The sequence below is a fragment of the Otolemur garnettii genome, unplaced genomic scaffold (genome assembly GCF_000181295.1).
Source record: "Otolemur garnettii isolate 467f Iridium unplaced genomic scaffold, OtoGar3 scaffold00069, whole genome shotgun sequence".
NCBI lineage: Eukaryota > Metazoa > Chordata > Mammalia > Primates > Galagidae > Otolemur > Otolemur garnettii.
Window position 1 is genome coordinate 1,223,726 of NW_003852464.1, and position 12,746 is coordinate 1,236,471.

At 47.4% G+C, this 12,746-nt stretch overlaps 1 protein-coding gene across 1 annotated transcript in view; it reads right to left on the reverse strand.

The window, feature by feature from the left end:
* The window catches only part of FAM184B (family with sequence similarity 184 member B), an 80,179-nt gene that overhangs the window by 40,993 nt on the left and 26,440 nt on the right, over positions 1-12,746 (reverse strand). Inside the window, exons 2-5 of the mRNA XM_012807459.2 lie at positions 7,709-8,467; positions 6,809-6,944; positions 4,952-5,091; positions 4,246-4,452 (exon numbers count right to left, since the gene is read on the reverse strand). Coding sequence (XP_012662913.1) covers positions 4,246-4,452; positions 4,952-5,091; positions 6,809-6,944; positions 7,709-8,467 — 1,242 coding nt within the window. The remainder of the gene's footprint in view (positions 1-4,245; positions 4,453-4,951; positions 5,092-6,808; positions 6,945-7,708; positions 8,468-12,746) is intronic.

Genomic DNA, 12,746 nt, shown 5'->3' on the forward strand with positions numbered 1-12,746 from the left:
AGAGGCACCGCATGGCACATCTAGAAATGGTAGATTGAGGACAGAGGGAAGTGGAGACACACCAGGGCCACTGGAGAAGCAGAAGGAATAGATCTGATGGCTGGCTGAATGCCAGTGGAAAGAGAGAAGTTACGTTTGACTCCTGGGTTTCTATCTTGAATATCTCAAAACACGTTCCTGCTAATGACTAATGTGACTTTATGCTCTCTGTGGGGCCAAATCCAGGCCAGGCCAGTGGTTCAGGGGTGGCCCTGAGCATTATCCTTTAATGCTAAAAAATAGTCACTTGAAAGAGAGAAAAAGAATGGCATGACCTGATTGTAAGCATCACATGACCTTGACATTTAGCCTGTGGATAGTTCTGTAAACCAAGTCTATGATCCCCTTTGGCAGGGCTTATTATTCAAGAAAGTGCATTTTCTGAAAACAATATGTAAATTATCTCTTGGTTCCAAACATTTCTCACCTTAAGCAATCAGCAGCACGCCCATCCCTTCAGCAAAAATTTTTGACTTCATTAATTAGCTTCTTATCCATAGAAGCTATTACGGGATCGTGCTTAACGGAAGAGACGCTCACACTGCCAAGATGTGTTCGTGTCACAGCACAGTGAAAATCTCCCGTGGTAACGATTTTAGCATAAAGGAGTGGCTATTTCTAAATTTACACAGCGTAGCTTCCTAGGATATTAGTAATCAATCATAGTCTCAGCTGTTGCCTTGACAAATGAATCTAATTTGAAAAATATTCCCCCACAGATGGAAGTAATTGATTTCAGCAGTAATTTCTGGCACTAGTAAGATGCATTTTAGGTGCAGTATAATATGGTTTAATGTTAGGGAAAAAAAAGAGTTCTGGGTCTCTGGGAGAACACACGTTAAAAGGAAGCATCCTCATTCCATCTCAGCCCAAAGTGACATTGAGGATTTCAGCAGGGAGCTTCAACATTCTCCTAACTCAGGTGAAGAGGACAAACAACTACAAGGACAAGAACATGAGGAAAAAGGAGACTAATGTTTTCAAATATATTAACATAAAATGCTTCATCTCAAACCTGAAAGAGTTCCATGGGGCACTAATCTATAGAATTCAGAGTCCTTTCATAAACTCTGTTCTCACTGCATTGATAAGAAGGAAAAGCAGAACTAAGACCCATTTTTCTTTGTCTAAGCTGTCCACAATTATAGGTAATTTGGGAAAAGACCCACGCAGGCAGCACTGCGAGGGAACAGCTACTGAGCAACCACAGAAAATTACCGAGCAGAGATTTTAGCTGGTGTTTGAAGAGAAAACATGTTAACCTTTTTTTATTTTGCAGTTTTTGGCTGGGGCTGGGTTTGAACCTGCCACCTCCGGCATATGGGGCCAGGGCCCTATTCCTTTGAGCCACAGGCACCGCCCAAAACATGTTAACTTTTTAAAGAAGCTATTTGGAATGTACTTATAGTAAAGTTTATGGTGAAACTGAAAGAGTCAACCAGTACAAAGCCCAAATGGTTGCTCTTGCTCAGGCTGGTGCTGAACTCCACAGGCACAAACCATCACGCCCAGCCTCCTACAGAGCACTTTCAGTGTGGCTATTGCCACTGAGGAACTGAATTTTAAATTTTAGTTAACTGTAATGAATTTAAATGTAAGTAACCCGCCATGTTCAGTAAGTCCCATATTAGATAGCACAGTCCTCCAGGCAATGTCCAGGGCCCCGTGCTTGTGCTGTCAGCTGTGTAAGACCAGGTCTGGACTCAGAGGTGCCAGCAGAGGTGTCCTCATCAGTTTTGTTTTGTTTTGTGAGACTCTGTTGCCCAGGCTAGAGTGCAGTGGTATTATCCACTTCACTGCAACCTCAAACTCCTGGGCTCAAGTGATCTTCCTGCCTTAGCTTCCTGAGTAGTTGGGACTACAGGTGCGTGCCACCATGTCTGAATGATTTTTCTATTTTTTTGTAGAGATGAGGTCTTGCTCATCTGGTTGCTCAGGCTGGTCTCGATTGATCCTCTGACCTCTGCCACCCAAAGTGCTAGGACTATACTCATCAGCCACCATGCCCAGTCTCCAAATCAGTATTGCAGTGAATCTAGCACATTATTTCTGGCTGGGTAGCTGTCAACCAGTTCCCAGGTCTTCTATTTTCTTTTACTAAATTTCTTTTCTACCTAAATTCCCAGAGTGGGATTGTGATTCTTGCCACCAAGAATCCTCCATGATATATTAAAAGGTAGAGTGCAAAAGTATCTAGCATAGCTCAGGAGGTGCTCATGAATCATTTCCATCCCCTTCCTGGAATCAGTTTCTGCAAGTGCTAACTATAGGACGTGTATTCTGTGCTGTTTGTCAAGAGTGAGTGATAATATCATCTAATTGTGGTCGTGGAAGGCACAGAAGCCTTCGGGGACAGCCCTGGGCCAACTCTTAGTGTGTAGTTTAGGTTAGGGTAGCATTCAGGATATACAACACACCCATAGTCAAAGGCTCAAAGATACAGCATGCTCCTAACTCTACAGGAGAAAATGGTGTCTATTTTTAGTCCATGAACCCTCTATTTAAGACCTCTCCCTCTAATCTGTATGACTTAATTCATATGATTTATCTTCTCAGATTTTAGAAATAAGCAAAAAGTAAAACACCACCAAAACCCAGGGAGTAAACATAATTGATTTCTATATGATTCATTCCTCAAAGCAATTCATGCCTCCCACTAATGCTGAGGTGAGGTTTACACCCTCAGAGGCAGATTGGGCAACTGGTTACCAGGGCAACCTGTAGCTCTGGAGAGCCAGCCACCTCGGGATGGAGAGAGTGCTCATCGGTTAGTCTGAGGATTAGATGTGTACAGCCCCTCGCAGCTCATAGAAAGGCGCTTTCCCGGCAGCTGCCTTCCCAGCAAGGGGGGCCACAGGCTCTGGGGTCAGCCTGCTGGGCTGGAATTGCAGCTACTTCACTCGCTGTGACTTTATACCTACATCCCTGAGCCTCAATCTCCTCACCTCTAAAATGGAGATAGGCACACTGATTTGTAATATTGCTGGTAAGATGAAATGTGTTCATGAGCATAAAGAGCTTTACAAAGTATAGCGGGTGCTAAATTACACTGGTATCACCCATGATGTCAAGCCTGTGCACTGAGCTAAGGATTTATATAAACCGTGACACCATACTTAATACACATAGCAAGCCCTGAAGTATTTAACTGTATTTTAGAAATCAGGCTGCAGAGAGGTTATGTGACCTTCCCATGATCACACAGATTATAGAAGAGTCAGGATTTAGACTCAGGACTAGTCTGGGTGTTTCACGAGTTCATTTACTCAGTCGGATTTCTTGAGTTCTTAGTATTCTTAACCACCACATACTGCAGCCCCCAGTGACAGGATTATCTTTCAGTGAACACTTGAAGCTGTGACTGCAGGTTCCTGGATTACAAAGAAGCTTCCTTGGAGTGAGTAAGGTATTTCACCTGTGTTCACAGTGGCTATGATTTACAATGGTACTGATTTAACAGAACTGTGTTTTGCTGAGTAAGCAGGGAATCTTCACATATGTTATTTACTTTTCCCAGCAACCAGGAGAGATGAGGCTTTGTGTGCCGTCTCAGCAGAAAAGCTGCCCCCTGTGCTGGGACATTGGAATGGCACACAGAGAAAGACTTTCCCCTCACTTGGAATGCCACTCACTCACCACCTCCATCTACCTATTGCCGACCTGCCCTACGCACTGGGATTTGCTTTTTACACGGATCCCCTCACTAAATCCTCACTGCTACTTTATGAGGTACGATTATCGTCGTCTGTTTAACAAATGGGGAAACTGAGGCATGGAGAATTTCCCTCTGCCAGGGGCCCAGGTTGAATAACTTGCAGTGTGGTGGCAGAGTGGGGACTTGGGTCCAGGCAGCCTTCCAGGCCTGAGCTTTTGGTTCATGGTACCTCTGTCTGTGATTCTGCTGAGTAAGTAGAGTTGAATTTCCCTTAGTTACCAGCTCATGACCCAATCCCACCCCATGTCCATAACTCAAGGCCCTACTGTCATGTTCTTAGGGGTATCCCCTGTCTCTTCCAAATGACACTGAACTCTCTTTGGGCAGGATCTGTGTCTTTTACCTGTGTGTATTCAGAGACCCAGCTTAGATTTATACACAGCAAGAGCTGAGAAAATGTTTCAGGAAGAAAAGAAGAAATAAAAGAGGAAAGGAAGATGGCGAGAGAATGGACACAGAACCAGGCCAGGCCCTGTGGGGATGGATCTTACCTTCTGTAACTTCTTGCGTTCAGCCTCCACGGACGAGCGGACCGATACGACCTCCACGGAATGCTTCTTCACCAAGTCTTCCAGCCGCTTCACCAGCTGGTCTCTGAGATGCTCCTTCTCCTCCTCTGTCTGATGTTTGATTTTACGCAGGTCTTCTTCATACTGCTGCTTCATATACTCTGTCTCAACACTTGCCCCTTTCTTGGTCTGTAAAAAGAGAAAAAAGACCTTATAAAACTATCTGGGAGGGGTGAGGAGCAAGAGAATCACCATTTCTCTTTCCTACAACTTTTACAACATTTATGTGCTGATTTTACAGCATGTATTACAAGGTGCAATAAATTTTACGAGGACGTATGTTTGATTTCTGTAAGAGTTTTCTCTTTATCCACCATTGGAAAGTGGAATGGTGTGTCTATTGTCACAGATCCAATATTCCAGATCATGCCACAGTAGCTTTCTGTGTGTTTTGACTAGAAACACGTGATGGTGTACTAAGATGGTTTTCTGGTTCTCAGGAGCCATTGATAAAGAATGGGGAAGATTCTGCCACATTCTCTTTCTGAGTTTCTATGCTCTGAGGTTGGCAGGAAATGGGCTGGGTCTCTACTGCTGACGCCATAGGACTCAAGGATTCAAAATGGATCCATCAGGTTTAGAGAATGACCCCTACCTCAAGTTCATGCAGGGCTAGATCAAACACTACCTGTGTGTCTGTGCCTCCTTTCGTGCATGGACACTCCTTGGGAAAGCTTTGATCCTGATCGGGATGAAGACTGAGGGAGTCCAAGTCATTTGCTTCCCCCGGGGCTTCATTTTCTGAAAGCAGCTCAGTCTTCGTATTATCTGTAAGCATAAGTTTGAACGTCATTTGGAATGTCCTTGGCCTTGGCTTCGTATCCAAGGCCTTCCACTGTTAGGTCCCCATTCTGCTAGTCAACCTCTTTGTCCAGCACTCCCCTGTGTAACTCCTACTCCTTGGTCTACTGTTCCTTAAGCATGATGAAGGAAGTGATTCTTATCTCTCTCTCTCTCTCTCTCTTTTCCTGAGGCAGCATCTCACTCTGTCACCCAGGCTAGAATGCAGTAGCATCATCATAGCTCACTGCATCCTCAAACTCCTGGGCTCAAATGATTCTCCTGCCTTAGCCTCTCTACAGGTGCACACCTCCGTGTCATCTAGCTTCCCTTCCCCTTCCCCTTCCCTTCCTTTCCTTCCCTTCCTCCCTCCCTCCCTCCTTCCCTTCCTTCCTTCCTTCTTTTTAGAGACAGGGGGGTCTATCTTGCTCAGGCTGGTCTTGAAATCCTGGCCTCACATGATCCTCTTGTCTCTTGGCTCAAGTTGTACCCTGAGCTTAAATAACTGTGCTGCTTTCTCTTCCTCAATGAGTAATTGCCAAATTTTTTTGATTGCACTTTCTTTCTACAGGTTAAAAAAATTGAAGGGACATAACCAGAATTACTAACTGCCCCCCCCCCAATATTCTCTGAAGCACTCATGCCCTACTTTGAGAACACTGCTTTAAAACACAACACCCTTCTTGTTCCAACTTGAACTTTTCCTCCCCTACACCCTTCTGGCCCAAGGTGATTTCTTCTTTCCCAGACACATTATTTCCCTGCTGCCTGGGCCACTCTGTGATACCGAAGGGTTCCAGGGCTGTCATAAAACAGTTCCACAAGCTCCCTAAAGGCACAGGCCATGGTTTTTGCCTTATTATTATTATTATTTTTTTTTTGAGACAGAGTCTTGCTTGTTGCCCTCAGTAGAGTACCCTGGTGTTATAGCTCACAGCAACCTCAAATTCTTGGGCTTAAGTTATTTTCTTGGTTCAGCCTCCCAAGTAGCTGGGACTACACGAGCCTGCCACAATGCCCGGCTATTTTAGAGACAGAGTCTTGCTCTTACTCAGGTAATCCACTTGCCTCGGCCTCCCAGAGTGCTAGGATTATAGGTGTAAGCCACTGTGTCTGCCCCTGCCCAGTTTTTGCCTTTGTTGTCTCCCAGTGTCAGAGTGGTCACACTGTAGGCATTCAAGAACTTTCTGTTGAAGAAGCCCAGAGGAAGGCATTTTTGAAGTCATATATTCTTAGATAAAGCACCAGCTCTACCACCAACCAGTTGGCTGACCTTGAGCCAGCCACTTCCCTATTCTCAGCCTTGTGTCTTGATCTGTAATATGGCAGACTGATAACACCTGACACACGAAACTATTAGGAAGATCCAATAGTGTAATTGTGCAAACTGATGCCAAAAGCACGAAGTGTTGTCTAAGCTTTGGGGGTGAGAGAGTCAGTGCTGAGAATTTTAGGCACTATGGTGGACCTAGTCAGAACTACCTGGGAACACCACACCACATCTTTGGATGTCTGTCCTTGGCCAGCTCTAGGTGTGTGCCCTGCTAGGACTGGACTAACTCACCAAGTGGGTCAAATCGAGCCCCCCACCCCCACCCCCTGCCTCTCCTCTCCACCCCTCAGCAGTCTCAAGGCTGCGGGTGGTGCCAGGCCAACCTGGCAGCTAACCCTTGGGCTTTAAGGAAATCATTCCAGGGCATCTCACCAGTTTTCTGTGTCCCATGACGTTCCTGCAGCATCAGTCTGTCTTTGGCAACTGCCAGCTTCTCCCCCAGTTTTTTTGCAGTGCTTTTCAAGTCTGAATTCTCCTGTCGAGCTTCCCTCAGCTGCACATCCAGGTCCTGAACAGACAGGCAGGGTTGCATTTCTTTGGTCACGGCTCTACTTAGAGACATCCTGTGTATACAGATCTGAAAGGCGGGGAAGTGCCCAGCAGAAGCCCCCCGGGGGTGTGGAATTCAGTGGATTAAGGCGCATCAAATCCCTCCTCATCCTCTCTTGGCTGTGTGGACCCAGACAAGTTACTTAACCTTTCTGTAGTGAGGCTGAAATGACATGACATGTCTGGCACGGGAAACAATGCTCAGGGAATAATAGGAAGACGAGCTGCTGCTGCTGCTTTTAGAGACAGGGCTCTGTGCTTTGTGGGGTTCATGCAACAGACTTATCCATGGTCCTGCTGTCTATGAACACAGGGTCCTAAGGATTCGAGGACAGGCAGGTTATTAGGGCACTAGCAGGTGCTTTAGAATTAGGCTGATCTGAGTTCAAAACTTACTCAGCCACAGACCCAACTGGGCCAGACCATAAGCCCCTCTATTTCAGCACCCACTTCTCATCTGTCAACTGGATGCCTCCAAGCTCTCTGAGGTCAGGGACCAAGTCTAGCTCCCCAGGTGTCCCCTGCCCATGGTCCCAGGCTGGCACATAGTAAGTTTTCAATAAATATTTGCTAAAGGGATGGATGTATTGAACTCAGTGGAGATAATAAAGCCCTCTTGGGTAGAAGCCAAGCCCTTAGCATAGTGCCTGACTGGTAGTAGGTGTTCCCAGTCAGCAGCTAAGTACTGTCCCCCTGGGGAGGCCCCAGGAGACGCTGCTTTACCTGAATCCTGTCCTTCAGCTTCTGCGCATACTTCTTCAGGTCACTGATCTTGCGGCCTCTGTGCTCCAGGTCCCCTTCCAGTTTGCGGACCTGGGCCTGCAGGGCGGACTCCTGGACCTGGAAGTTCTTGCGGAGGTCGGATTCCTTCTCCTGCCACTGCCACAGGGCCTGGCTTACCGACTGCTGCATGGCCTGCCGGATGGCCTCGTTCTCCCGCTCGTAGGAGGCCTGCAGCTCCTGGGCCTTGCGGGCGTAGTCCCTGCTCAGCTGCTGGTTCTCGGCGCGCAGCCGCTGCACCTCCAGCAGGACGTCCTGCAGCTCGGGGCCCTGGCCCGGCTCCGCCTTGGCATCGGGGCTCTCCTGGGGAGGCTGGCCCCGCTGGGGGGCCTCGAGGCCCGCCAGGAGCTGGAGCCTCCTCTCATAGTCGGCCTTGAGCTCCAGCATCTCCCTGGAGAGCGTCAGCACGCGCTCTGCGTGCTCTGCTTCCACCCGCAGCTCTCGCTCCTTGGTCTCCAGTCGGCACGACGCCGACTCAGCCAGCGCCTCCTGGGTCAGCCTCTTCTGCAGCTCCAGGGCGCTCTCCAGGGCCTGGATACGCTGGAGAAGGGCCTCCTCCTCCTCGGAGTCGCCCCGTTCCTGCAGGAGCCCGGCCTGGGCCTGGGCCTGCGCCACCGCCCGCAGCTCCTCCTGGTGCGCGTCCCGCAGGGCCTCCATGCTGGCCTCCGCCTCGTCCTGGCGCGTGTTCAGGGCGTAGATAACCTGCGGGAGGGTTGAGGTGCAGGGTTAGGGCTGGGGGCGCGGTACGTGGGAGGGCCGGTGGGACCAGAGATGATGTAATGAACCTAAAAGCCATCATGGTGTTCCGGGCACTCATTAGGCAGTCAAGAAATGCCATCTGTTATTGTTTTTACTATAATTGACATAAGTCATTGAGTGAGGGTGCTGGGATTCAAACCCAAATCCTTCTGGGTCGGAAGTTAAAGGAACCAGAACCACAACCTGGTTTGGAGAAAGCTGGGGATATGCTTCACTCCGTGTTTGTGCAGCACTCACCACATGCCAGGAATGGAGTCAGGCAGGAGAAAAGTAGAACAGATAAGACTTTGTTTTTTCCTTTTTTTTCTCTTCCCTCCCCTTTCCAGCCATGGTTCTTCTTAGTCTGTGGATGGCATTTACTATTCTTCTATATTGGTGTTGGGCTTGGCTGTGTGGCCTGCTTTGCCCAGTGTTGTGTGAGTGGCCTTGCTGAGAGCAGAGGCTGTAAATGTGTTTCTGTGCTTTGGCCTGCTTGCTTGTGCTTCCACCATTTGTCACAAGAAAAGTATGTGCACAGTAGCCCTGTGCCCAGAGAGACCCATGGGGCAGGCTGGACCCCAACCCAGTGTCTGGAATGAACCTGGCTCAGACTCTCCCAGTTGAGAGCAGCTGAGCTGCAGCCAGTCTGAACATGAAATAAATCACCGTTGCTGTAGCCATTGAAATTTTGGAGCTATCTGTTACACAAAATTATTGCAAGAAAATCTGACTAATACACAAAAAGACAGAAAAGTGAGCCAATCATTATGTACAGTAATCTCCCTTTATCCACAGGACCTCTGTTTCAAGACCCCCAGTGGATGCCCGAAACCTTGGATGGTACCAAACCCTGTATATACTATGTTTTTTCCTATACATACACACATACCTAGGATAAAATTTAATTTATAAACTGGGCAATATAAGAAATTAACAACAATAACCAATAATAAAATAGAATAGCTATAACTATATGGCAACATCACTACTCTTATGCTTTGGAGCCATCATAAAGTAAAAGAAAAGGTACTTGAACACAAGCTCTGTGACACCATGACAGTCGATCTAGTGGCCAGAACGCTGCTCACCAAGTAATGGGTGGGCAGCGTCTACAGCATGAATACGCTGGACAAGGGGCTGACTCCAGCAGGGACGGGGTAGGATGGAGCAGGATGGTGCAGGATTTCATCATGCTAGCCAGGACAATGCACAGTTTAAAACTTTAAACAGGATTTCAAACTTTAAACAAGATTTAAAACTTTAAACAGGATTATTTCTGGAATGTTCCATTCAATATTTGCAGGCCCCAGTTGACTGCAGGTAACTGAAACCAGGAAAAGAGAAACTGCAGATGAGGAGGGATGGCTGTAGGGAGGAGTGGAAGCCCTTTGCTGGAGCCTGCAGAGGCACAGAGAGGCCTGGGAGGACCAGCTGCTCAGTGGCTCTCCGCCTTTCCTCCAGCTGCATCATGAATGGATCGTTCCCCTCAACATGGAAAAGCGCTGCCATTTTTATCATTTAACAAAAACCCTTCTTTTGGCCCCATTTTTCTGCACCCTTACATAACCTCAAATGCCTTATTTATACCCATTGGTACTAGTTTCTCACAAGCCCTTTTCTCTTGAATCCTCTCCAATTCACTCCAACTCATTCACCCAAATGGCTCATCAAGGTCCCTAGTGACCTTCATGTTGCTAAAACAATAACCAATTCTCAGCCTTCATTTCTGCAACTGTGCAGCAGCATTAGACCTAAAAAATCACCCCTCCTCCTTGAAACACTGTCTTCCCTTGGCTTCCAGAGACAGCACCCTCCTACTAACCACTGGCGCCTCCTTCTCTTCTCCTTGGTTAGTTAGTTTCTCTTCATCTCCTGTCCTTCAAATAGCTCCCCCAGAGCTTGGGTCTCAGACTGTTTCCCTTCTCTACAAAGGGAAAGCGATCCCTGGAGATCTCTCTTAATCTTATGATTTTATGCATGCTTTACTTTCTAATGATCCTGAAATTTACATGATGAGGCAGGACCTACCACCTGAACAGCAGACTCATGTATCCTGTTCTTCACCAATATCTTTCCACTTGGATATCTAATGTTCATCTCAAATTAAATTCTGGGCTGGGAGTAGCAGTGCATGTCTATAATCCCAAGACTTTGGGAAGCCCAGGCAGGAAGAATGCTTGAGGCCAAGAGTTCAAGACCAGCCTGGGCAACATAGTGAGACCCTGTCTCTATAGAAAATATAAAGTAGGCTCGGCGCCTATGGCTCAAGCGGCTAAGGCACCAGCCACATACACCTAAGGTGGCGGGTTTGAATCCCCAGCCCAGGCCCGCCAAACAACAATAATGGCTGCAACCAAAAAATGGCCAGGCGTTGTGGTGGGCGCCTGTAGTCCCAGCTACTTGGGAGGCTGAGGCAGGAGACTCGCTTGAGCCCAGGAGTTGGAGGTTGCTGTGAGTGTGATGCCATGGCACTCTACCCAGGGGATAGCTTGAGGCTCCATCTCAAAAAAAAAGAAAAAAAAAGAAAATATAAAGTAAAAAAGTGGCTGTGTGCTCATAGCTCAATGGTTAGAGCGCTGGCCGGCCCTGTGCACCAGGGGTGGCTGGTTCAAACCCAGCCAAGGTCTGCTAAACAAAACAAATAAAAAATTAAATTAAATAAAAAAGTTAGCTGGGTGTAGTGATGAGCACCTATAATCCCATCTACTCAAGAAGCTGAGGCAGGAGGATTGTGTAAGCCCAGGAGTTTGAGGCTGCAATGATCTATGATGACACCACTGTACTCTACCCAGGGCAACAGAGCAAGCCCCTATCTTAAAAAACAAAAACAAAAAACAAAAATCCTCACTTAATTGTGGATTTTTCCTTTAGAACCTGCTCTTCCCATAATATGCCCCACCTTGTTTCATGAGAACCCCCTTCGTCCAATTGCTTAGGTCAAAAATTTGGGGGCCAACCAAGAAGCTCATGAAACGATGCTCAGCATCTCTAAGCATTAGGGAAATGCAAATCAACACCACGGTGAGATGCCACTTCACACCTATTGAGATGGCTGTTATCCAAACAAGAGAGAAATGTTGGTGAGCATGTAGAGAAATTAGAGCCCTGAACACTGCCGTGGCAGTGTAAGGTGGCACAGCTACTTCAGAAGACAGCATGGTAGTTTCTCACAAAGTAGAACACAGAATTACCACATGACCCAGCAATTCCATCTGCTTATCTCTCCCTCTGTAACGTGAGTTATATGCAGCAGGGATTTTCCTCTGCAGAGTTCACAACCAAATCCCAGATCAGTGCCTGGCATGTAGAAAGGATCCTGTAAATATTTGTTGAATGAGTGAAATATATCTCTTCATCCTGGCAGAAAAGGTGTTGGAGGGTAGTGGATACCTGAGTGGTGTTTGGAAAGAAAAGCAAATGTTGGGCGGTGCCTGTGGCTCAAATGAGTAGGGCAAGGGCCCCATATGCCGGAGGTGGCGGGTTCAAACCCAGCCCCGGCCAAAAACTGCCAAAAAAAAAAAAAAGAAAGAAAGAAAAGCAAATGTCAGCCAGGTGGACACGAAAGGGAGGACGATACAGGTAGGGGAATGAGCAGGAAGCAGCACAAAGGCACGACACAGAGTAGACAGTGAGGTGACACGCAAGGGGAATTCCCATGGCCAAAGCCAGGGTGTGGGGCATCAGCAGGGAAGGGCAGGACAGCAGGACACAATGCCAGCCGGGTGGTCAAGGGTTCGACAGTCATGGGTCCAGCGTCCACACCAAGATGTGCAGACTCCGTCCTGCTCACTAGTCCCGGTGACCAAGCAGAATCTCAGGCCTTGCCCCCAACAGCCTGCTGGGGCAGGTCTAGGGCAGTCCAGAGAGCTGCATTTTTATTATTTTATTTATTTACTTATTATTTCAGATTAGTATGAGGGGACAAAGAATTAGGTTGCAATGCTTGCATTTGTAAGGTAAAGTCCCTATCGTAGCTGTGTCCTGCACTCGAGAGGTGTGCCATATACATCCTTACATTGTGCCCATTAGGTGGGAGCACACCAACTCCCCTTCCCATTCCTCTTTCCCTCCTTTCCCCCACCCCCAACTCGAATAGAATTGAGTTTTTCTCTCATGTGGCTCTGTATTAGTTTGTCTACTGGCTTCACATTAGTATTGAGTCCATTGGATACTTGCTTTTTAATTCTTGTGATACTTTACTAAAAAGAATGTGTTTCAGGTGGCACCTGTGGCTCAAAGGAGT